This window comes from Tauraco erythrolophus, chromosome 31 (assembly GCF_009769465.1).
Source record: "Tauraco erythrolophus isolate bTauEry1 chromosome 31, bTauEry1.pri, whole genome shotgun sequence".
NCBI classification, from domain to species: Eukaryota; Metazoa; Chordata; class Aves; order Musophagiformes; family Musophagidae; genus Tauraco; species Tauraco erythrolophus.
In genome coordinates, this window is record NC_141495.1 from 815,284 (window position 1) to 836,932 (window position 21,649).

The following is a 21,649-nucleotide window of genomic DNA, read 5'->3' on the forward strand; positions in this document are numbered from 1 at the left end:
TTGCACGCACACATGCACACACCCCTCCCGTTTTGCACACACACACACACTCCCACTAACCCCCCCCCACACACACACACCCCTTGCACGCACCCCACACCCCCCCATCAGCACCCCGTGCCCACACAGGCGCAGCGCACCCCCTCACTGGGGTCCCCCCTGGCACCCCCCCACCCCCCCGTACCCCACGAGTGTGCGTGGGTGAGGCCCTGGCGCCCCCCGGCCCGTGGCGGGGCCCCCCCTCCGGGCCCCCCCTCGGCGGCGGCGCCGGGCCCCGCGCCCCCCCCCGCAGCAGCGCCGGGCCCCGGGGAGCGCAGATTAATCATTAATTAGCAGCCGCCGTCCCCGCGGCCCCACGCGGAAGTCCCGCCGCGCGGGGGGGGGGGGGTGGGGGGGCGGGAGGGGGCACAGGAGCCCAGTGTAGGGGACGGGCCGGGGGGGGCACCTCGGGGGACACCGGGATGGGGTCTCAGCACACCCTCAGTGGGTGCCAGCACCCGCCACCACGGGGATGGGCGCTGAGGAGCTGCCTGCGCCTCGCCCCGGGCCGGATCCTGCCCGTGCTGGGGACCCCAGGAACGGATCCTGGCCCTGCTGGGGATCCCTGGGACGGATCCTGGCCCTGCTGGGGACCCCTGGGACGGATCCTGACCCTGCGGGGGGCCCCTGGGACGGATCCTGACCCCGCTGGGGACCCCTGGGACGGATCCTGACCCTGATGGGGATCCATGGGGCGGATCCTGACCCCGCTGGGGCTCCCTGCGCTGGATCCTGATCCTGATGGGGACCCCTGGGCCGGATGCTGACCCTGATGGGGACCCCTGGGACCTATCCTGACCCCACTGGAGCTCCCTGCGCTGGATCCTGGTCCTGATGGGGATCCCTGCGCCGGATCCTGGCTGTACTGGGGCTCCCTGAGTCGCATCCTGACCCTGCTGAGGCTCTTCAGGACAGACCGGGGCCGTGCAGGAGCTCTCTAGAAGGATCCTGTCCACATCAGACCTCCCTGGGCCCGATCCTGACCGTGCCCCGGGCCCCCGGGCCGGATCCCCGCCGCTCCTCTCCCCGCCGCCGCCGCCGCAGCCGCCGCCCATCGCTCCGGCCGGGCGGCGCAGGGATGCGGCAGCCCCGCCGCACCGGGCCGGATCCGGCCGCCCCCGTGGGCACGGCGGGGACACGGGGCGTGGGGTGAGTGTGCGGGTGGGCTGCGCCCCCCGCGGCCCCGCCTGCCCCACCTGGGAGGGAGATGTGGGGGCAGATTCCCCCCCGGGTCCCTTCCCGGTGGGATGCGGTCGGCGGGGCTCCCGCAGCCCCGGACGCGCGTGGGCATGGCGGCGGCCCCGGGGCTCTTCTTTCCCGGTGCCGCCCTCACGGTCCCGGCAGCACCGCGAGTTGCGGGGAGGGTCTATCCCCGGTGCCCCCCGGTGGCTGCCCAGCTGCGGGGGCGCGGGCCGGACGCCACGGGGATGGGCGCGGGGGCGGGCAGGCGGGGGCGGGGACGGTCGGGACGCCCCGGCGGCCCCGTGTGATGCGGAGCGCGGCAGTGGCGGCGACGGCGGCGCGGCCCTTCCCGGCGGAGAGCCGCGGTCCGGTGCGGGGCGGCCCCGCCGGGATCCCGGTGGCTCCGGTGGGTGCCACCGGGCATGTCCGCCCCGGCGCAACCCACCGCTCCCGGCTCCTTCCAGGTGAGCGGACCGGAGCCCTCCCGGCCGCCGCGGGCCCGGTGCGGCCCGGTTCTGTTCTGCCCGCAGCGCGGGGGCCGCCGGTGGTAGCGCAGCGGCGGGGCCGCGCCGCCCGGTGCTGCCCCGGTGCTCACCGGCCGCCCCCGCCGCTCCCCCCGCAGAGCCCCCGGAGGCTCCCGAAGCGCAAGAGCCGCTTCAAGCGATCGGACGGCAGCACCTCGTCCGACACCACCTCCAGCATCCTCCGCAGGCAGGTGAGAGGCCCGGCACCGGCACCGGCACCGGCACCGGCACCGGGGCGGGGCAGCCCCGGCCCCCCCGCCGCGGTTCGCTCCCGGGGGCGGCGGCGCTGCGGCTCCGCATTAAGGCACGGACCGGGAGGGAGCGGCCGAACTCTCCCGCCCCCGGGGGGGAAGCGGGCGGCCGCCTCCGCCCCGCTGCTCCCCCGGGACCGGGGCTGGGCACCGGCACCGGGCGCCGGTGGCATCGCAACAGCCGCTCCCCGAGGCTAAAAATAGCGAGTGCTGCGTCAGGGCCGGGCCGGCCGCCGGGCACCGGCACTGCGGCGCGGGGGGGGGGGCGGCGGGCGGCCCCAGGGAAACTGAGGCAGCGGAGAGAGAACGGAGTGGGGGGGGAGTCTGTTGTACCGCCCTGCCCGGTCCATCAGCCGGCACCGGGCCTCCTCCCCGCGCTGCCCAGGGGGGCATGGACCCCCTCGTCGGCCCCCACCCGTCTGCTCCGGTTCACCGAGCGGAGCATCTCGCCCCGGCCGCCGGCGGGGGAGCGAGTACCGGGGCGGCCCCGGGGAGGGCGGGGGGTTCCGGTAGGGGAGGCCCCGGGGGGAACAGAGAGGCCCGAGCATCCCGTTTCCCTCCCAGGGTCGCCCCTGGCCCCCCGGTACCCCCGGGAACCCCCCGCCCCGGCCCCGCACCCGGCGCGGCCCCTTCAGCACCTCGGAGAGGGCCCGGCCCGGCCCCGCCGCGCTGCCCGGTACCGGGGCCGGTGCCCGGTACTCGGTGCCCGGGGCCGGTGCCCGGTGCTCGGTGCCCAGGGCCGGTCCCGCCGCTGCCCGGAGACCCCGTCCCACCGAGCGATGCCCCGCGGCCCCCGGTCAGGGCCCGAGCCGTCCCAGGCCGGTCCCGCCGATGCCCGTCCCGCTGCGCGGTAACGGGGCGGGCCGGGCCGGTCCCCCGGGGCTCGCCGCTGCCCCCCTCCTCGGGGGCGGGGGGGGGCGCGGCGGGGGGGCGGGAGCGGCTCCGGCCCCGCCGCAGGCCTCGCCCCGCAGACGGGGCTGCTACCGGCTCGGGGCAGGACGGGGGCCGCCGCACCGGAGCATGGAGGTACCCACGGGGCCCCCCCGCCGCTGCCCCGGGATCCTGGGCCACGAGCTCCGGGGGGGTGTCACGGCCCCTCCGCCGCCTCCCCGAGACTCCCCTCCCTTGCCGGGAGCTGCCTCTTTTGCAAACTGCCCCCCCGACCCCTCTCCCACTGCCCCGGGGCCCCGTCCGGGTACCGGCTACCGGAGCCGCTCGGGACCCCCGACCGCCAGTGCAACCCCCCCGGGGGTCCCACCGGAGCGGGCCTGGAGCCCCCCGCCAGCCCCGGGAAGGGAGAACCGCGACCCCCAACACCCCCCTCCCCCGCAGGCTGAGCCGGCGGGGGCGGCTCCGTGCGCCCCGGGGGGGCGGCGGGAGGCGGGGGCGGGGAGGGGCGGGGAGGGGCGGTGGCGGCGGCGCGGCGGAGCGGGCAGGGCCAGCCGGAGCCCGAGCCGCAACCGGAGCCGGTGCCGGTGCCGGAGCCGGGCGGGGGGGGCGCGGGCGGCTCGGCTCGGCTCGCCCCGTCTATGTCGTTTTCTGACTCCAGCGCTACCTTCCTGCTCAACGAGGTACCGGCCCCGGTACCGGGGGGGACCCGGGGGGAGGGCGGGGGGCCGTGCCCGGGGGGGCCGCGGTCAGGGATGGGGTGGGGGGAGTGCGCCCGGGGGGCGGTGATTGTGCACCGGGGGCTGTGCCCGGTGCGGGGGGGGCTCTGCCGCCTCCCGGCCCTTTGTTCCCCGCCGCCGCTGATGGTTTCGCCCCCCCCCGCCCCCGCAGGTGCCACCGGGCCCCGGGACCGGAACCGGGAGGGGTGGGATCCCGACCCCCATGGGCGGGCACCCTTCGGGGGCCGAGGCTCCGGGCCAGGGGCTGCTTGGGGGGGGGGGACGCTGGAGACGCTGTACTGGAGATGTTGGAGGGGGGAAGATGCTCGGGGGGGCGGTGACGATGCTGGGGGGAGCGCGCTGGGGAGGCCATATTGGGGGGGGCCCTGCTGGGAAACCATAATGCGTGCGTTGGGGTGGGGGGGCGCAGGCCCCCCCCCATGTGAGCGAGGTGGGATGCACAGGGTTGGGGGGGGCTGTGCTGGGCAGCGGTGCTGAGCTCAGCCCAGCAGGGCCCGGGGGCCTTGGGGGGGGGGCGGGGGGGGCTCAGCCACATCCAGGGACCTATAAATATTTCACCGCAGCTTCTGCGCCTGTTCCGGGCACAGCAGGCGATGGGTAATTACCGACAGGGTGGGGAGAGCCGGGGGGCTGCACCGAGCACCCACCGGGCACCCCAGGGTGGGGGTGGCTGCAGCAGGCTCACGTCCCCAGGAGGATGGGGACCCCCAGCCCGGCCCTTCCCTGGGGTCTCGCCCCATGGCTCCCCCCATGACGTGGGGGCTGCACCCCAGGGCAGCCATGCTGGGCGATGCCACCCATATTTGCCCAGTTTGATGCCACCACGGACCCCTGAAAGCTGGAAGGGGCTGGAGATCAGCCGGGTCTCCCCCTCGGGCTGGCACTGCCTCAGGGTGAGGCCCCTCTTTGCGGGGGTCCCCGCAGCCCCCCGGCACTCAGCCCCGTCCCCCCAGGGCTCGGCGGACTCCTACACCAGCCGCCCGTCCCTGGACTCCGACGTGTCCCTGGACGAGGATCGCGAGGGTGCCCGGCGCGAGGTGGAGAGCCAGGCCCAGCAGCAGCTCGAGAGGGCCAAGGTAGCGGGTGGGGGGGACACACACGACACCCGAGGGGGGTGTCTGGCAGGTCCTGGGGTCACTGACCCCCCCCCCTCACACCCACCATCCCCAGCACAAGCCGGTCGCCTTCGCCGTGCGCACCAATGTCAGCTACTGCGGGGCGCTGGACGAGGAGTGCCCGGTGCAGGGAGCCGCCATCAACTTCGAAGCCAAAGATTTCCTGCACATCAAGGAGGTGAGTTGGGGTATGGAGGGGGGGATCAGGGCCAAGGACCCCTCCCCAGCCTCATCCCTGCCCTGCCCTCGCCCAGAAATACAGCAATGACTGGTGGATCGGGCGCCTAGTGAAGGAGGGGGGGGACATCGCCTTCATCCCCAGCCCCCAGCGCCTGGAAGCCATGAGGCTCAAGCAGGAGCAGAAAGCCAGGTAGGGACCAGACCCCCGACCCCCCCAGATCCCCCCCCAGCAGTCGCTCACCCACCTCTTCCCCCAGGAGAGCTGGCAATGCCTCGGGCCTCGGCGACAGCGGGAACCGGCGATCGCCTCCCCCCTCCTTAGGTAAGGGCAGGTCCTGGCCCGAGGGGGTCCTGGGGGGGGGGAGTCTCGGAGGGAGGGGGGGCCCCTCCTTTGCTGTCGCCAACCTCTGTCTCTTCTCTCCTCTCCCCAAGCCAAGCAGAAGCAGAAGCAGGTGAGTCCCCAGGGCTGGGCTGTGCCCCGGGCAGGGGGAGATGGGGAGGGGGCTGCAGGCAGGGCTGAGCGCAGCCACCCTGGGGTGGAGTGGGTGGGGGGCAGACACCCCCCTTCTGCCCCTGGTTATGGGGTTGGGGAGGGCTCCAGGATGCCGGGGTTCTCTGGAATAGGCTCGTTGACCCCTTCCTCCCTGGGGTGGGAGCGCAGGGCAGTGACGTGTCCCCATGTCCCCCCCCCTGCAGACACAGCACATCCCACCCTACGACGTGGTCCCCTCCATGCGGCCCGTGGTGCTGGTGGGGCCCTCGCTGAAAGGATACGAGGTATGGGGGGGGGGGGCCCTGTGGGGCGAGGGGCTGGTGGGGGGCCCCCACTGAACCCCCAGGGTGGTGGCCTGCACCCCTGGTCCCCTCCCTGCCCGTCGCGTGCCGGTGGCGGGCAGATGGCGGGGCCGAGGGCTGCTGGCAGGGTGCCGGGCGGCTGCCACCTCCCTGCCGGTGCCATCTGGCCGGCTCACCGGGCTGGTGGCCCTGCCGGCAGGTCACCGACATGATGCAGAAAGCTCTCTTCGACTTCCTCAAGCACAGATTCGACGGCAGGTGAGACCCCCCCCAACCCCTACCTTGGCCCAGGGGGGTACCCAGGTCCCCACCACTGTCCCTCTGCCCCCCCCAGGATCTCCATCACCCACATCACGGCCGACCTCTCGCTGGCCAAGCGCTCCATCCTCAACAACCTGGGCAAGCAAGCGATCCTGGAGCGCTCCACCACCCGCTCCAGCATCGGTGAGGGGCTGGGCTCACCCCAGGGTGCAGGGACCCCCCCAGGGGACAGCCCAGCCTGACACCCCCCCCACCTCCGTCCTCCCTCCCCAGCCGAGGTGCAGAGCGAGATTGAGCGTATCTTCGAGCTGGCCAAGTCCCTGCAGCTGGTGGTGCTGGACGCCGACACCATCAACCACCCAGCCCAGCTGGCCAAGACCTCACTGGCGCCCATCATCGTCTACGTCAAGGTGTCCTCACCCAAGGTGGGGGGTGACTGCGGTTCTAGGGGGGCCCCAGGTGCCCCCTGTGGCAGCATCACCCTCCTCTCCCCTCCCCAGGTCCTGCAGCGGCTCATCAAGTCCCGTGGCAAGTCCCAGGTGAAGCACCTCAACGTGCAGATGATGGCAGCCGACAAGCTGGTGCAGTGTCCCCCGGTGAGCCGGCACGTCCCCCACCTGAGGGATGCCCGAGGTGGGCGGGGGGGTCCCTGAGCCACCCCTGACCCCTCTCGCCTGCCCCCCAGGAGCTTTTCGACGTGATCCTGGATGAGAACCAGCTGGAGGACGCCTGCGAGCACCTGGCCGAGTACCTGGAGGTGTACTGGCGCGCCACGCACCACCCGCCGCACGCCCCCCACGCCGTGCCCTCGCCCACCGGCCTCCCAGGCTTGCAGGTACCCCCGGAGCTCCCCCCTTCCCCGTGGGCAGCTGGCACAGGGGTGCACGGGCTGGGGCTGGGAGGGGACGCAGCGTCCCCCCCGCCATCCCCCCAGCCCCATCCCTGCCGGCAGAGCCAGCAGCTGCTGGGGGAGCGGGGGGAGCACTCGCCGCTGGAGCACGACAGCCTGATGCCGTCAGACGAGGCCGGGGAGAGCTCCCCCCAGCCCTGGGGGGCCGCGTCCCAGCGCAGCTCCCGGCACCTGGAGGAAGAGGAGTACGCGGACCCCTACCCCGACCTCTACCAGCCCCACCGACACCACAACAGCGGGTTGCAGGGTCCCGGCACGCCGGATCGCCAAACTGAGCGCAACCACGACAGGAACTGGCAGCGCAGCCGGCCCTGGGCCAAGGACAGCTATTAGGGGTGGGGAGGCGGGGGGGGGACCCGGCTGGGAACCGGCCCCCCCCCTACCCTGGGCGCTCCCCGCCTCGCCCCAGCCCCGTTCTGGGGGTGCTCAGACAATCTCCCTCTCTCGGGGAACTCGTCCGCACCGGCAGCTTCCTCGCGCCCGGCCCCTGGGCACGTCTTCAGCCATAAGCACAGGGGAGGGGGCCGGCAGCCAGGATGCCCCAGGACCCCCCACTCCCCCCAGCTCCTGGGGACCTGGGGGCAGCCACATGCCTTCTCCCTGCCTCAGTTTCCCTGCCTGATCCCCGCATCGCCGGCCGTCTCATTCCCCGCAGGGCAGCCGCCATAAAGAGGGTGCCTCCCCCCCGGAAAGATCTGTGGGCCAGGTAATGGGGAGGGGGACACACAGTTTTAGCAGCGTCCCCCATCCCGCACAGACCGGAGGAAGACGAGGAAGGTGCCCGCCCCCCCCCCGGGCTCAGCCTGCCCCCTCCCCTGCCCCTGCATGGGACCCCCGGGAGGAGGGGGCCGCACCAGTCGCTTCGCTCTGCACCGATTTCCCCCCGTCCCGGTCACCGCAGCCAAACCGCTTCCTCCCCCAGGGCCGGGGCACAGAGGGGGGCAGCCGGACCCCGTGCCAGGGCCGGGGGGGGCCGCCCCACGCCTGCACTCGCTGCCCCGTCCCCGCCACCCCCCCTCCCCACGTAGCCGTCACCGCACGTCACCGCACAGTCCTGTAAATACGGCGCCCGCCGCCCTCGGCCGGGGGCTGCTCGGCGGAGGGTCCCCCCCACCCCGGGGCCCTGTGCAGGGAGCTGGCCTGAGCCAGCGGGGGGGGCACAGGTGGGGGCCACAGATTTGTTATAATTTCTTTTGTAGAAAGCACTGATTTCCCTGTAACCCGTTTCGGAAACACGAGAGTGCTCGGAGGTGCCGGTGTCCGTGTCTCTGGCCGGGGAGGGGGGACAGGGGACACCCCGGCACAGGGACGGTGGGCTGCGGGGGGAGACCGTGAGGGGGAAAGGACCCAGTGCTGGTGGGTGCTGAGCACCCAAAGGCTCTCTGCTGGTGGGAGATGGCACCCAGGGGCTGTCGGGCACCGCAGGAAGGGAAGAGCACGCGGAGGCGACGTCCGGCAACGCAGCTGCGGGTTTATTCCGGCAGCCCGGAGTTTCGGCTAAAAAAGGGATGAAGGGAACGCAGCTCCTGGGACGGCTCTGCCCAAAAACCAGCACGCAAAGCCCAGCGCCAGCCTGGCAGCGGGCGGGCAGGGAGGAATCTGCCCCCCAACAGCCTCCGGCAGCTCCAACAGTCCATGGGGAAGGCGGGGAGGGGGACTGGGAGAACAGGGGGGACGTTTTGGGACAGTCCTGGCCCCGGTCTCTGCTGTCGGCAGTCCCAGGGTCTGGGGGTCTGGGAAAAGAGCAGCCGGAAAAGTCCTGGCAGCCCCCAGCCCCGCTGGTCCCAATGCCCCCAAAAGGGTGACTGAGAGGGGGGCACCAGCCCCAGGGACTCAAGCGAAGATGGTTTCCTCGCGCCGCTTCTTGGTGAGGATGGTGCCAGGCTTGTGCTGGGCGTCGGGGTGGTTGGCCAGCTCGGGTGGGCAGGAGGACACCGGGCTCTCCAGGATGGCCTGCTTCAGGTCGTAGAAGACGGTGGAGTCCTCCTTGGTGAGGAAGGTGATGGCTACACCGCTCTTCCCCGCTCGGCCCGTCCGCCCGATGCGGTGGATGTAATCTGCAGGGCAGCGGAGGGGTCAGCGCTGGGGCCGGGCACCCCCCGCAGCCCCCCCGGGCCGACCCCCACTCACCCTCGATGTTCTTGGCCATGTCGTAGTTGACGACCATGGAGACGTCGTGGATGTCGATACCGCGGCCGGCCACGTCCGTGGCCACCAGGATGTCCTTGGCACCGGCCTTCAGGTTGGAGAGGGCGAACTCCCGCTGCTCCTGGCCTTTGCCGCCGTGCAGGGTGCAGGCGTTGTACTGTGGGACGAGGAGGGGGTCAGCGGTACCCGGAGCCGTGTCCTGGGGTCCCCACGCAAGGGTGGGGGTGCAGGGGGTCGGGGTGACCCCCACCCGCCACAGCCAAAGAGAAGGGGGTTCCGGCCCAGCCCAGACTCACCCCCATCTTCTCCAGGGATTTCGCCAACACATCGCAGCCCTTCTTCTGGTTGACGAAGATGATGATGGGCGGGTCGAAGCCCTGTTCCAGGATGGCTAACAGCTTCTTCCTGTTGGGGAGGAGGACAGTTGGGCGAGGAGAGGCCCGCAGGAGCCCCTCTTCTCCCCAAGGTTCCCCCTCCCAGAGCTCCCTCACCCTCAAACACCCCAGACCACCCCCCAAGCCCCGTCCTCCCCGCTCCATCCCACCCCAGCAGCCCCCTCCGCACCTCTTCTCCGACTCCGACATGAGGAAGACCTTCTGCTCCACCCGCTCATGGGGTTTGCCGGCGGAGCCGATGTAGACCACAGCCGGACGGCGGAGGTAGCTGCGGGCCAGGCGCTCCACCGCCGGCGGCATGGTGGCCGTGAACATGACGGTCTGCGGGAGAACGGGGCAGTGAGCCACGTCTTCCGGGGGGCAGGAACGCGGCTGAGCCGTCGCCATCAGTTCTCCACAGCCCCGAGGTGTCCCCCGGCCACCCCATGGACCGCGCTCGGCCCCACGGCAGCACCCACAACCCCCTCCTGGGGCTCCCACCTGCACCCACCTGTCTGTACTTGTGTTTCCCCGACTCAAAGTTGGCCAACATCTTCTCGGGGTCCTCGGCCTCGTCGGTGTCGGGTTTTTGGTTGGTGACGGGCATGTGCTCCAGGATCTTCTGCACGTCGGGCTCGAAGCCCATGTCGATCATGCGATCCGCCTCATCCAGCACCACGTAGGTGCAGCGGCTCAGCACCAGGTACCGGTTCTCCAGCACGTCGATGAGACGCCCCGGTGTGGCGATGACGATCTGGGGGGGGGGCCAGGAGGGTCAGTGGGGGCAGACGGGGGCTGCACCGCTCCCCCCGCTGCCCTCCGCAGGGGCCAACGCTCACCTCGCAGCCCATGCGAAGGCGGAAGCCCTGGTCCTCGCGGGAGATGCCTCCGATCACGGCCACCGTGCGGATGCCCAGGGGCTTCCCGAACTTGATGGTTTCCTCCTCGATCTGCTGGGCCAGCTCTCGGGTTGGGGCCAGGATGATGGCGTAGGGACCCTGGTCCGACTCCTCAATCCTGCGGTGTGCCAGGGCACGGCCGCGTCACCAACGGCGCCAGGGCCACCCCCTGCTCCGCAGCACTCCGCTGCCGCCCTGCCCCGTGCCACCTACCGATCGATCTTGGGCAGGGTGGTGATCCACACCAGCAGCGGGATGAGGAACGCCGCCGTCTTGCCGCTGCCGGTCTCGGCCACGCCGATGATGTCGCGGTTCTGCAGGCCAATGGGGATCGCCTGGCGCTGGATGGGGGTGGGCTCCTGGCAAGGAGAGCAGCAGGTTTGGGAGCGGAACTTCCCCTTCTCGTCCCCCCCCTCCTCAAAGATCCGACCCCAGGAGCCCCCTCCTCCCCGTTCCCACCTTGTAGCCGCACTTGTCGATGACCTCCAGGATGTGGGGGGGCAGGGAGGAATCCTTCCAGGAGCGGATGGGGTTGGGGATCTTGCCCCCCTTGGTGGTGATGCTGTAGTCCTCGCGGAAGATGCGCCAGTCCCTGTCCGTCATCTCGTCCAGCTTCTTCTGGGACCAGTGCCGGTCGTCCCAGCGCTGCTTGGCCTCCTTCTTCCGCAGCTTCCGCAGCCGGGCCCTGGGTGGGGGTGAGGAAGGGGACAGGGTTCACTCCATGCATCTCACCACCCATCCCAAGGACGTGCTGCAGCCCAGAGCCACCCCCCAGCTCCGCACTCCGGCCAAGCAGAGCCAGCCAGGACCCCGGACACCCCTTGGTGCCCTCCCAGCTGCCCCCAGTATGCGCTCACTCTTCCTGCTCCTTCTCCTCCAGCGTCCGCCTCTTCTCCATCAGGTCCCCGTAGAAGCGTGACTGTTCCCGTTTCTGCTGCTTCAGGTCGATCCCTGCGATGAAGCCCCGGCCCAGCAGCTGCACTTGGTGCCGCTCCTTGTACCTAGAGCGGGATGGGGGCATCAGGGGCAGGGCTGGGGATGCCCCCCAGCCCCAGGAGCACCCCCAGGGACACCCTCAGGGACATCCCCACCCCCAGGAGCACCCCCTGGGATACCCCCACCCCCAGCACCCCCAGAGACACCCCCAGGGACACCCCCACAGCCAGGGACACCCCCAGGGACACTCCCAGCCCCAGGGACCCCCCCAGGGACACCCCATCGCTCACAAGGGGTTGTAGTCGATAGAGGTGTCTTCCGACGCGTCCCACTCAAAGACGAACTTGCGGTCATTCAGGTGCCGCGTGCGTCTCCGCTTCTTCACCCCTCCCAGGTAACGCTCCTGCAGGTGGGAGAGGATCAGTGGGGAGGGAATCCAGACCCCCCCAGCCCCCCACCATCACCCCAGCCCAGCTGCCAGCGGAACCTTGATGGCGTGGAGCTCTTTGCTCTTGTCTTTCTCCTCCCGGATCTTCTGCCTGCCCTCCTCGTCCTCGGTGCCGTTGGTCTCCCGCTCCATGCGTTCCCGGCGCTCCCTGCGCTCACGCTCCTGGGGGTCTTCTGGGGAGCAGGGGAAGGGTATCGGAGCCGAGCACCCTCCCATGGCGGGGGGAGGCGCTCCAGGGAGTCCTGCCCCAGCCCCTCGCAGCCAGGCAGCGCGTGGTGGGGACGACACCTTACCCAGCATCTTCCTCCCCATCTCCTGGAACTGCTTTCTCTTCTTCCTCTCCTCCTCCAGGAGCTTCTGCCGCTCCTCCACCTCCTGTTGCCGCCGCCGCAAGGCCTCGGCCTCCCGCTCCGCCTTGGACAGGAACTTGGGCTGGGAAAGGAGAGGGAAAGGCTCACACCGACCCCCTTGCTGCCAGAGCTGTCCCAGTGGAGGAACCCCTCTCCTCAAATATCCGCCTCATCCCAGGGAGTTTACAGGAGAGCCCGGATGCGGGGAGAAGGCTCCCAGCTCCTACCTTGGCTTCTGCCTCCTCTTCAGCCTTCTTCTTCGCCAGCAGCTCCTCCAAGGACAGCGGCTGTGCCTGCAAACGCGGGGCCCGACCGTCAGAGGACCCTTTGCCCCACCAGAGCGATCCCCCATGGGAGCTGTTCCCAGCCAAGCCCCCTCCTCACCTTCTCCTTCTTCAGGGCATTCTCCTCCTCCTCCTCCGCTTTCCGTGAGTCCCGCTCCTTCCGGGACTTGGAGTCCTTCCCCCGGCTCGGGGACAAGCTTCCAGCAAAACAAAGAGGAATCAGGCACCGAACACAGTCCCAGGGTCGCCCCATCCCCACCGACTGGGAGAACCCCACTCTCACCCAGTTTACTTCCGACAGGAAACAGCCCCGGGGTGCGTATCGGGGAGCAGGAACACCCCGAGAAGCGAGGGAGCTCACCTCGATCGCTTCCTGTCCTTGTCCCGCCGGTGCCCATCCTTCTCCCGGTCCCGGTCCTTCTTGTTCCGGTCCCGGTCGCGCTCCTTGTGCCGGCGATCCCTGCGGAGCGGGGCAGTCATGGCGTGGCCCCAGCCCAACCACCTGCTCCGACCCCTTTGAGGGGCCGTCACGGACACGGGAGATCTCTTCCCAAAAAACTGGGGAGCTCCCTGTAACACCCCTCACCTCTCTGCCGACTTGGACCGTGAGCGAGACCGCGACCGGCTGCCTCGCCTCCTGTCCCGGGACCGGTGCCGCTTCCTGTCCTTGGAGGGGGAACCCTTGCGGTCCCGGTCGCGGTCCCGGTCCCGATCCCGGTCCCTGTCTGGGGAGCGGGAGCGTTTCCTCTCCTCCTTAACAGGGGACGCGTCCCGGTCCTTCTTGTCTGCCAGTTCTCCAGCCATCTACAGGGGAGAGGGTCAGACAGAGCGTGAGACTGGGGAGGGAGCCCCGGGAGGGGGCGGGGAGGGCTGGGGGACCCGGAGGGCGCAGAAGGGACCTGGGGAGGGGTCCTGGAGGGCTGGGGGACCCGGGGAAGGGGGGCACAGAGGGCTGGGGGACCCGTGGGGTGCGGAGGGGACCCGGGGAAGGAGAGTGTGGAGGGCTGGGGGACCCGGGGGGCGCGCAGGGGACCCGCGGAAGGGGCCCGGGGGGCTGGGGGACCCGGGGAAGGGGGGCACAGGGGGACCCCGGGAGGGAGCGGGGAGGCGGGAGGTCCCGGAGCACCCGGAGCACCGGGGATCCAGGCCCTGCTCCGGGTGCCCGGTGCCGGGGCGCAGCCCGGTGCCGCGGTCGCGGGTCCCTGGAGACCCTCGGGCCCGCGGAGCTCCCCGGGCCCCTCCCGCGGGCCCGTTCAGCGGCCGCCGCCGCCCCCCGCCCCCCGGCCCCCGCTCACCGCCGCCGCCCGCGGGCCGAGGCCTCAGCACCGCCCCGCCGCCATGGCCGCCGCGGGGCACGCCGGGAAGGCGAGGCCGCCCCTCCGCGCGCCGGGACTACAACTCCCAGCAGCCCCCGCGCGCGAAGACGCAGCACCGCGCCGCGTCCCGCGGATCCTTCCGCCGCGCTGCGCCCCCGACCCTGCGCACCCCAAAACCCCCCCCGCGGCCCCCACCGACACCCCCACCCCGGGGGGACCCGGGCAGAGCAGGAGGAGAGGCCCGATGGGGGGTTGTGGGGTGCCGCCCCCCCCAAGGCACCCAGTAGCACCAGTACCACTCCCCACCCCACCCCAGGGACTTCGCCCTCTGCATCACCACCCGCAGGTGACAGCACACACACCAGCGTCACCATCACCCTTCCCCTGCTGGCACTGGTGACACCCCCCTCAAGAAAAACCCCACAGGTGTCCACCCCCCCCCCCCCCCCCCAAAAAAAAAATAGGACCAGGCCCCCGCTGCACATGGGTGGGTGTTATATTTCCGATAATAAATAAGCTTTTTAATAACACTGACCATGGAACAGAGACATCCCCCCCACACACCCCCCCGACAGTCCATAAAACAGCCCCCACAGCCACCCCCTCCCCACCAGGGTCCCTGGGGCCAAGCAGCAGATGAGGGATGGGGCAGAGAGGTGGGGGGGAAGAGGATGAGCCCCCCCCAAGGGTTGAGGAGCAGCCATTGAGCACCCCCCCAGACCCCCACCCATGGCAACTCCATGGGTGCTGCCCCCCAGGACAGGGGCTGGTGGGGGAAGCAGTGTGATGGGAGGGCAGCAGGCACCCCATCTTCCTCGCAGGGCTGAGGGGGGCTCCAGGGCCCTGTGCAGCCCCCCCACCCCATCCTGGGCACTCAGGGGGGGTGGGGGCTTTGAGGCAGGGGTGGGGTGGGGGGTTATTCATGTCGTGTGTCCCCCCCTTCACATGACAGAGCAGCTTTTTGCTTTTTCCTTCTTGAAGGTGGAGGAGATGAGCTCGGAGCGGCTGGGCAGGTGCAGGAGTCTCTTGGAGAGGCTGCGGGGGGGGCTCTTGGGGGGCTGCGGGGGGGCTTTGCTGAGGCAGATGCCGGACACGGTCCGGAAGATGCTGTGGACGCTCTTCTCCGAGGTGAAGGCTGAGCACTCCAGGTAGCTCTCGGCTCCCAGCTGCCTGGCCGCCGCGCAGCCCTGCAACCCACCCCCGCGTCAGGCTGGGGCAGCACCCCCAACCCACCCCCCACCCCGCGGCACCCCCCTCACCTGCTCGTAGGAGATGGGTGCCTGCTTCTGGTGGGAGAGCTCCATCAGGGTGCTCAGGTCCGTCCGCAGGTCCGTCTTGCAGCCGATGAGCAGCACCCGTGTGTTGGGGCAATAGTCCAGGATTTCCGTCTTCCACTGGGGGGTGGGGGGGCACGAAGCTGCCGTCAGCATGAGGGGGACCCTAAACTGCTCCCTGCCCCCTCTCCACGTCCCCCCCTCACCTTCTTAGATGCACTGTCTAGGGTCTCGGGGCGGCTGATGTCAAAGCAGAGCAGGACGGCGTCCGAGTCGCTGTAGCAGAGGGGACGCACGTTGTCATAATAGGGTGAGCCTGGGAGAAAAAAGGGGGGGGGGGCGGCTGTCACTTCACGGCACTACGCCCCTCTCCCCCCCCCAAGGGGACCAGACCCCCAGGCGGGAGGTACTTGCAGAGCCTGGGGCAGGGGACAGACAGTTCTAGAGCCCCCCCAAACACCGCTTCTGCTCCCCGCATCCCATTAGCATCCCCATTGCCCCTAACGAGACAGCAGGAAACAGATCCCGCGGTGTTTATATAACAACCGCCCCCCCCCTCCATGTTGGGGAGCCCCATCAGCGGGTGGGGGTGTCGAGGGGCAGCCGGGATGCGAGGGCGGGGGGGGTGGCTGCCACCCCCACAGGGTCCCCAGGGAACCGGGGCCACCAGCACCACTCTGGGGACCGTGGGGGAAGGCAGTGCATAGGGGTGCGGGGGAAGTGGGGTGCCCCTCCGGGTGTGGGGGTGGCCGGGGTGCCCCCCCCCACCTTCATCACCGCCCCCGACCCCAAAGGGCCTCGGAGGGGTTTTTGCAGCCCAGACGCTCCGTGCACGGAATAGCAAAGAGGCTGCGCCAGCACATCGCCATAGCAACACAGGGACCGCGGGTGGCGGGGACCCCCCTTCCGACGGGGGGGACACTGCAGCACCCGGGCAGCGCTGCCCCGGCACCCCCCGACCCCCCCACAGCCCTTCGGGGTGCCCAGGGAGAGGGAATACCAGGATGCCCCATCACCCCCCCATTCACAGGCAGCCCCGCAGGGAGGGTGCAGGGACCCCAGCACCCCATACCCTACCTGGGGGGGGGGGGTTCACACGGATGCGGGGGACCCCCCTCAGGAAGGGGGTCAGCCCTGTCTCCCCCCCAGCCTGTGAGTGTGTCCTCCCCGCAGGGCCAGTCCCCGGGGACTCCCCAGCATCCAGGCCCCCCCCCGTGCCCCCCAGCCCCGGAGATCCACCCCCCCTACCCCGAAGCAGCCCCCCAGGTGCCCCCACCGCGGCCACCACGCCGCCTCGCGCGCTGCAGGGACTCCGGTGCCCCCCTCCCCCCCCCCCGCGGGGCTCCCCCTGCTGCAGCCCCCTCGCAGGGCCCCCCCGAACCCCAGGCCTGCCGCTCCCCCCGAGACCCCAACCAACCTTCCCCCAGTAAATCACCCCCACCGAGGCCAGGGCTGTCCCCGCCTCGCTGCACCCTCCGGTACCGGAGGGACACCCCCACCGCCACCACCCCCGTGCATGCACCTTCCTCCCCCCCCCTCCCCCGGTACCGGAGGTGTCCCAGAGGCTCAGCTCCACCCGCTGCTCCTCGCTGGCCAGACACGCCGTGTAGTTCTCGAACACGGTGGGCACGTACGTCTGCAACGGCACCGAGAGCATCAGCGCCCGGTCCCGCTGCCGGTCCCCGGTGCTCGGTGCCGGTCCCCGGTGCCGGTCCCGGCTCACCTCGGGGTAGCAGTCCTTGGCCAGCACCTGCAGCATGGCCGTCTTGCCGCACTGCACGTCGCCCACCAGCACCAGCTTGCAGCGGGCCGGGGCGGCCGCTACCGGCCTCCGCTCCCGCATGGCGGCGGCGCAGCGCGGCCCCTCCGCCCGCGCCCGCCCGCCAGCCCTGCGCCCCGCCGCCGCAGCGCCCTTATATACCCCGCCGGCGCCGAGCCCCGCCCACGGCGGCGCCCGCCCGCCAATCCCCGCGAAGGATCCCGGCTCGCCGGCCAATGGCAGGGAGGCGGGGGACTGGCGGAGCCCGCCTTGTCGCGCGCGAGGCCGCTCCTCCAGGCCAGGGGGCGCCCGACTGGCTGCGGGCGGAAGTGGGGCCGTGCGCCCGCCCTACGCCGGAAGTGGGGGTTGCTAGGAGACCGGTGAGACGCCGGTCGCTGGCCCGGGCGTGTTTCGGGGGGCGCGACTGGTACCGGGATGGCTCAGGCGGGATCCCCGTGGTGCGGGAGGGGGCGCCGAGGGGCGGGGGGGGACCGGAGGGATGCGATAGCCCCTGGGGGTACCCCAAAGCGGGGGGCACCTGGGGGGTCCCGAGAGGAGATGGGGGTGAACGGGGGAAACGGGGCCTGGGGGGGGCCCCGGGGGGAGATGGGGGTGAACGGGGGAAACGGGGCCTGGGGAGGGGGTGCACCCCGGGCACCCCGGGTGCTCCCCTCACCCCGTGTGCCCGCCCAGGCGCCATGCCAGTCAAGCGCCACTCGCGGGAAGCAGCTCCCATGGCGGCGGAGGACGGGCTGCTGCTGCTGCAGAGCCGAGCGCTGGCCGAGGAGGAGGCGGCCAAGGCGAAGGGGGAGATGCTCACCCGGTTCCTGAAGGTTCGTGGGGTGCCAGGGGGGGAGTCGGTGGCACATTCCCCCGTGCACCACCCAGCCCCTGACCCCCTCCCCAGGACAAGCTGGCCAAGGAGGAGCGCAGCAGCACCCTGAACCTCCGCAAGCTCCACGCGCAGTGGCGGGCAGCGCTGCGGGAAGCCAAGGACGAGGAGCTGCGGCGGGACATCGGGATCCTCAGCCAGACCTTCGCGCGGGTGATGGACTGCAAGGACAGCGTCATCGAGGCAAGCGCAGGGCTGGCGGGGTTGGAGTGGCACCAGGGCCCACCTGTGACCCCCCTAAACCGCCGCAGTCCCTGGCCACGGACCTGGAGGAGGCCGAGGAGCAGCATGCCCGGGCGCTGCGCAGCCACCTGCACGACGTCGATCGCCTGCTGCAGCTCCAGCGCTGCCTCCTGATGTGCCTGGAGGAGGGGTACGGCGCCCAGCTGCAGGCCCTGGAGATGGAATTTGAGGATGAGAGGTGCGGAGGGGGAGAGGGACAGCAGTGGCACCCGCTGGCTGCCCTGTCCGGGTGCTGAGCCCTCTCACAGCCCGCGGCTTCCCTCTGTCAGCAGCTCCCCTGCATTTTTTTCCCCAGGAGGATCATCCTGGAGCAGCATGAGCGAGAAAGCAGCTTCCTGCGGGACATGACGCTGGCCATGGAGCAGAATTACGCCAAGAACGAGCATGAGGCCACGCTGAATTTCCAGAGCGCCCGGGATGACATCAAGCACAAGGCATGAAGAGGAAGAAGAACCAGCAAGGAGCCTTTGAAGCACGCGGTGAGGTTTGGGAGGTGGGGGGGTCACCCACAGCCGTGTCCGTCCCCAGGGCCAGCAGGAGAAGCACTACAGCCGCGTGCAGCTGGGCGGGAAGGCGGAGGGGCTCTGGGAGCAGTTCCAGCGCGCCATGCAGAGCTACGCAGAGGCCACCGAGCACCAGAGGGTCACTTTCGAGGCGCTGAAGCAGAAGGACGAGAAAAGCTCCCGGGAGATAGAGAAGCAGACGAAGAAGCTGCAAAAGCTCCAGGTTGTGGCAGATGAGATGGCTGTGGGAGCAGAGACACCCCTGTCCCGCTGCTCACGTGCTGCCTGTCGCCAGGACGCGGTCGCAGCCACCAAGGGCCGGATCGCGGCTCGTCTCCGCGAGAGCGAGGAGCAGAACCGGCGTGTGCGGGAGGAGAAGGAAAGGGCCCTCGGGCAGCTCCAGGAGCTCAAAAGCGACATGAACCGGGCCAGGGCCAAGGCCCACGGCAGCCTGGCCAGGCTCGTGGCGCAGAGCGGAGCTGCCTTGAAGGCGCTGGCACGGGTGGTGGAGAAGGTGAGGCCGGGAGCTCGCTGGCAGAGGGGAGCACTGGGGTGGGAGCACAGCTGTCTCCTCCCACCCTGCCCTCACTCGCATCCCCCCAGGCCCAGCGCGTCCTGCGGCTGGCCGAGATGTGCCGCAGGCTGGAGACGGAGGAGGAAAAGGTGCTGCCCTTCTACCCTTCATCCCTGGAGGAGGAAGAGCAGCGAGATGCCCGGCAAGTCCTCGAGGAGATGCCCACGGAGCCTCTGGCCCGGGTGAGGAGGCAGCGACGGGGTCCCGGATGCTGCGGTGGGGGAGCGAGGGGTGGGATCCAGCCTCGGGGACAGCCCAGCTGGTGCCTGGATGGGCTGGAGACCCCCTGCCCTCCCCTGTGCCCCTTGCCCAGGCCATGCAGGACTACGTGGGGTTGGAGCGCTTCTGGCAGCGGTTCAACAAGGTGAAGCTGGAGGAGCAGGCGCTGGAGCGGGAGCGGGCGGCCCTGAGCCAGAGGAACCGGCACCTGCGGGAGCTGCTCGGGCAGTACCTGGCGGGGATCTCCGTCAGCCGGGGGGTGCTCGACGGACCCAACCTGCTCCTCGCCGTCGAGCGCAAGAACTGCGTCCCCAGAGACTCACCCCGCGCCGGGGGTGACTGTGCACAGGGTGGTCAGGGTGCCACACACCTCGACAGCCTCCTGGACCCCGTCCCCTGCTCTGCTGGCACTGGCTGAGAATCCCACTACGGACCGGGGTGCCCAGCTTGGTGCTGGGGGACACCGCAGAGACCGTGACTGCCCAGAGGTGCCATAAAAGAGCTTAACTGCCCAAAAATGTGCTCCAGGGTCTTATTTCTGGGACCCACTGAGCTTCGTTGGGGCAAATGCGGGTCTGTCGCCTCCCGCTCAGGTCTGACACCCACCAAGAGTGGGCAGAGAGCTTGGCGAGGTGCACAGCCCCTTCCCACTGGTTTATCCCCCCACCGCTGCCGGAGCCGGACAGAGTAGCCACGGAGCAGCCGCGGATGCCAAGGGGAGGGCTTTATTTCTTTTTGGCTTTGTTCCTCTTCTCCTCCTTCAACTTCTTCTTGGAGAGCTTGGGGCTGCTGGCCTTGCGGTACAGGTGGTACCCGATGAGCCCCAGCAGCGCGGGCACCAGCCCCAGGCACAGCAGTGGCAGCACCTCGTTCACCACCTTCTGCCAGTAACTGGCCCGGGACAATCCGACCAGCTCCACCTCGAACCGCAGCACCGCGTCACCTGGGTCGGGGGAGGCAGAGCCTGAGTGGGGGGCACAGAGGGCTGGTGGGGACCCCAAGGGGACCCCGAGGGCTGCGCTCACCTGGAATGGTGGGAGGGGAGCCCCGCTTGCCGTAGGCCAGGTGAGGGGGGATGATGGCTCTCCGCTTCTCCCTGCCGTGGCGAGAGACCGTCGGTGCCAGTGCCCAGCGGGGCCGGACCCACGCCAAACCGCAGTGGGAACGCTGCGGGGGGGTGGGCGCTGCCCACCCCATCGCCCCACCGCCCGCTTACCCCACACACATGTCCAGCAGACTCTGCTCCAGGCCTGTGAGGAGACGGGGGAGAGGGTGAGGGGGGCTGCCCAGGGGCATCCCCCAGCCCACCTGACACAGCCAGATCCCAGTTAATGCCCCCCTGTCCCCCTCCCAGCCCCTCGCTCACCGGGGATGACTTGGTGCTTGCCCAGCTCCACCTGGAGCGGGTCCCGGCTCAGCGAGGTGTCGATAATCCGGCCATCTTCCAGGCTGCCCTGCAGGGACACGGGCACGAGACCGTCACCCCTGGGCACCCCAGGGCTGTCCCCGTGCGGGTCCCAGTGTTGTCCCCCTGCCACCCTGCTGTCCCTATCCCTGTGCTGGTCCCAGTGCCACCCCCATGACACTCTGGGGACATCCCCACCCTGCTCTCAGTGCCAGGGCACTCCTCATGCTGCTCCCAGTGCCAACCCATCCCCATCCCGGGGCTGCCCCCGTGCCAGTCCCAGTGCCACCCCTATGCCAGTCCCACTCCCACCCAGGGCCCATCCCGGGGCTGTCCCGGTACCACCCCAGTGCCGCCTCCGTGCCCACCCTGGTGCCGCCCTAGTGCCACCCTCATGCCCACCCCGGTGCCATCCTTATGTCCACCCCAGTACCAACCCAGTGCCACCCCGGTGTCGTCCCAGAGCCTCCCCGGAGCCCCCCTCGCCGGTGCCGGAGCCGCCCCCGCCCGCCCCGCCCGCGGAGCGCAGTGCTGACGTGTTCCTCCCGCCGCCCGCCCCGCACCGTGTAGTGGACGTGCACCGTGTCCCCCGGCGCCGACAGCTCCGTGCAGCCCTCGGGGGCCGCCACCTGCAACGGGGGGTCACGGGGGGACTGGGACGGGGCGCCCCCGCCTCGGGTTCCACGCACTCCCCGCACCCACGGGTCCCCCGAGCGCTCCGTGAGCCGGACTCCCCCGCCGGACCCTCCGTCCTCCCGGTGCCCCCGTGCGCCCCCTGCGTAGCTCCGTCCTCCCGGTGCCCCCCCCCTCTGCAGTCTGGTCCTCCCGGTGCCCCCCCCCTCCGCAGTCCGGTGCCCCGTGCACCCCCCACCCAGGCCGTGCTCGCCGCCTCCCCCCCCGCGCAACAGCATCTCGCCGGTCCCCGGTCCCCTCCCCGAGTCCCAGCTCCCCGCCAAGGAGGCCACAGCGGGTCCCCGCTGCCCGGTGCCCCCCGGTCCCCCTCCCCGTTCCCCCCGGGGCTCACGAGCGTCTCCAGCCGCAGCCCCCGGGCGCCGCTTTCGGTTTCGCTCTCGGCGGCGCGGGCGGGCGGCGGCGGCAGCAGCAGCGCCAGCAGCAGCAACGCGGCGGGGGGCGGCATGG

General features: G+C 71.1%; 5 protein-coding genes across 9 annotated transcripts; 2 read left to right on the forward strand and 3 right to left on the reverse strand.

Moving 5' to 3' along the window:
- The first annotated feature begins 1,643 nt into the window (after positions 1 to 1,643).
- Positions 1,644 to 7,218, forward strand: CACNB3 (calcium voltage-gated channel auxiliary subunit beta 3). Of its 3 annotated transcripts, none has more exons than XM_086628636.1 (14): positions 1,644 to 1,685; positions 1,844 to 1,936; positions 4,578 to 4,700; positions 4,795 to 4,917; positions 4,967 to 5,109; positions 5,177 to 5,241; positions 5,352 to 5,371; positions 5,616 to 5,696; positions 5,914 to 5,972; positions 6,049 to 6,158; positions 6,249 to 6,400; positions 6,476 to 6,571; positions 6,661 to 6,810; positions 6,934 to 7,218. In XM_086628636.1, the coding sequence occupies exons 1-14, from the start codon at positions 1,644 to 1,646 to the stop codon at positions 7,216 to 7,218; spliced, it is 1,542 nt and encodes a 513-aa protein (XP_086484762.1). The 3 variants fall into 3 exon arrangements, with proteins under 3 accessions (XP_086484762.1, XP_086484763.1, XP_086484764.1); XM_086628637.1 differs by having other exon boundaries at positions 4,994 to 5,109; positions 6,928 to 7,218; XM_086628638.1 differs by lacking the exons at positions 1,644 to 1,685; positions 1,844 to 1,936 and adding an exon at positions 3,526 to 3,567 and having other exon boundaries at positions 4,994 to 5,109; positions 6,928 to 7,218.
- Positions 7,219 to 8,342: 1,124 nt separating this feature from the next.
- Positions 8,343 to 13,657, reverse strand: DDX23 (DEAD-box helicase 23). 2 transcript variants are annotated; one of them, XM_086628635.1, is made up of 17 exons: positions 13,620 to 13,657; positions 12,911 to 13,128; positions 12,686 to 12,784; positions 12,425 to 12,521; positions 12,268 to 12,333; positions 11,984 to 12,122; positions 11,730 to 11,860; positions 11,533 to 11,645; positions 11,164 to 11,307; positions 10,766 to 10,991; positions 10,520 to 10,665; positions 10,247 to 10,424; positions 9,919 to 10,161; positions 9,598 to 9,749; positions 9,330 to 9,438; positions 9,016 to 9,190; positions 8,343 to 8,942 (listed from the first exon to the last, which is right to left on the reverse strand). In XM_086628635.1, the coding sequence occupies exons 2-17, from the start codon at positions 13,126 to 13,128 to the stop codon at positions 8,719 to 8,721; spliced, it is 2,460 nt and encodes an 819-aa protein (XP_086484761.1). In that variant the 5' UTR covers positions 13,620 to 13,657; the 3' UTR covers positions 8,343 to 8,718. The 2 variants fall into 2 exon arrangements, with proteins under 2 accessions (XP_086484761.1, XP_086484760.1); XM_086628634.1 differs by having other exon boundaries at positions 11,730 to 11,863.
- A 923-nt stretch (positions 13,658 to 14,580) lies between these two features.
- On the reverse strand, positions 14,581 to 16,757 carry RND1 (Rho family GTPase 1). Its single transcript, XM_086628540.1, has 5 exons — positions 16,638 to 16,757; positions 16,463 to 16,550; positions 15,121 to 15,230; positions 14,900 to 15,034; positions 14,581 to 14,827 (listed from the first exon to the last, which is right to left on the reverse strand). The coding sequence occupies exons 1-5, from the start codon at positions 16,755 to 16,757 to the stop codon at positions 14,582 to 14,584; spliced, it is 699 nt and encodes a 232-aa protein (XP_086484666.1). The 3' UTR covers position 14,581.
- Positions 16,758 to 17,371: 614 nt separating this feature from the next.
- On the forward strand, positions 17,372 to 19,522 carry DRC2 (dynein regulatory complex subunit 2). The gene is made up of 8 exons (XM_086628499.1): positions 17,372 to 17,506; positions 17,581 to 17,748; positions 17,817 to 17,986; positions 18,104 to 18,242; positions 18,337 to 18,534; positions 18,607 to 18,825; positions 18,915 to 19,067; positions 19,199 to 19,522. The coding sequence occupies exons 1-8, from the start codon at positions 17,372 to 17,374 to the stop codon at positions 19,520 to 19,522; spliced, it is 1,506 nt and encodes a 501-aa protein (XP_086484625.1).
- A 305-nt stretch (positions 19,523 to 19,827) lies between these two features.
- FKBP11 (FKBP prolyl isomerase 11) lies at positions 19,828 to 21,647 on the reverse strand. Of its 2 annotated transcripts, XM_086628581.1 has the most exons (6): positions 21,534 to 21,647; positions 21,073 to 21,138; positions 20,471 to 20,558; positions 20,321 to 20,354; positions 20,130 to 20,200; positions 19,828 to 20,047 (listed from the first exon to the last, which is right to left on the reverse strand). In XM_086628581.1, exons 1-6 carry the CDS (start codon positions 21,645 to 21,647, stop codon positions 19,830 to 19,832), a joined length of 591 nt encoding a protein of 196 aa, XP_086484707.1. In that variant the 3' UTR covers positions 19,828 to 19,829. The 2 variants fall into 2 exon arrangements, with proteins under 2 accessions (XP_086484707.1, XP_086484708.1); XM_086628582.1 differs by lacking the exon at positions 21,073 to 21,138 and having other exon boundaries at positions 21,534 to 21,565.
- Positions 21,648 to 21,649: the final 2 nt, after the last annotated feature.

What these genes read in the sequence shown, in the direction of transcription:
- DDX23 (XM_086628634.1), bottom strand. Translation starts at nt 13,128, where the DNA reads ATGGCTGGAGAACTGGCAGACAAGAAGGACCGGGACGCGTCCCCTGTT. An exon ending in CGGTCCAAGTCGGCAGAGAG is followed by an intron (nt 12,785 to 12,910) that starts GTGAGGGGTGTT and finishes CCCGCTCCGCAG; the next exon opens with GGATCGCCGGCACAAGGAGC. An exon ending in GCCTTCGCATGGGCTGCGAG is followed by an intron (nt 10,162 to 10,246) that starts GTGAGCGTTGGC and finishes CCCCCCCCCCAG; the next exon opens with ATCGTCATCGCCACACCGGG.
- RND1 (XM_086628540.1), bottom strand. Translation starts at nt 16,757, where the DNA reads ATGCGGGAGCGGAGGCCGGTAGCGGCCGCCCCGGCCCGCTGCAAGCTG. An exon ending in CCAAGGACTGCTACCCCGAG is followed by an intron (nt 16,551 to 16,637) that starts GTGAGCCGGGAC and finishes GTGCCGTTGCAG; the next exon opens with ACGTACGTGCCCACCGTGTT. An exon ending in TAGACAGTGCATCTAAGAAG is followed by an intron (nt 15,035 to 15,120) that starts GTGAGGGGGGGA and finishes CCCACCCCCCAG; the next exon opens with TGGAAGACGGAAATCCTGGA.
- DRC2 (XM_086628499.1), top strand. Translation starts at nt 17,372, where the DNA reads ATGCCAGTCAAGCGCCACTCGCGGGAAGCAGCTCCCATGGCGGCGGAG. An exon ending in TGCTCACCCGGTTCCTGAAG is followed by an intron (nt 17,507 to 17,580) that starts GTTCGTGGGGTG and finishes CCCCCTCCCCAG; the next exon opens with GACAAGCTGGCCAAGGAGGA. An exon ending in GCAAGGACAGCGTCATCGAG is followed by an intron (nt 17,749 to 17,816) that starts GCAAGCGCAGGG and finishes AAACCGCCGCAG; the next exon opens with TCCCTGGCCACGGACCTGGA.
- FKBP11 (XM_086628581.1), bottom strand. Translation starts at nt 21,647, where the DNA reads ATGCCGCCCCCCGCCGCGTTGCTGCTGCTGGCGCTGCTGCTGCCGCCG. An exon ending in CGGTGCACGTCCACTACACG is followed by an intron (nt 20,559 to 21,072) that starts GTGCGGGGCGGG and finishes GTGTCCCTGCAG; the next exon opens with GGCAGCCTGGAAGATGGCCG. An exon ending in CTCCCCTCCCACCATTCCAG is followed by an intron (nt 20,048 to 20,129) that starts GTGAGCGCAGCC and finishes CCCCCGACCCAG; the next exon opens with GTGACGCGGTGCTGCGGTTC.
- CACNB3 (XM_086628636.1), top strand. Translation starts at nt 1,644, where the DNA reads ATGTCCGCCCCGGCGCAACCCACCGCTCCCGGCTCCTTCCAG. An exon ending in ATTTCCTGCACATCAAGGAG is followed by an intron (nt 4,918 to 4,966) that starts GTGAGTTGGGGT and finishes ACCCCTCCCCAG; the next exon opens with CCTCATCCCTGCCCTGCCCT. An exon ending in CACCACCCGCTCCAGCATCG is followed by an intron (nt 6,159 to 6,248) that starts GTGAGGGGCTGG and finishes CTCCCTCCCCAG; the next exon opens with CCGAGGTGCAGAGCGAGATT.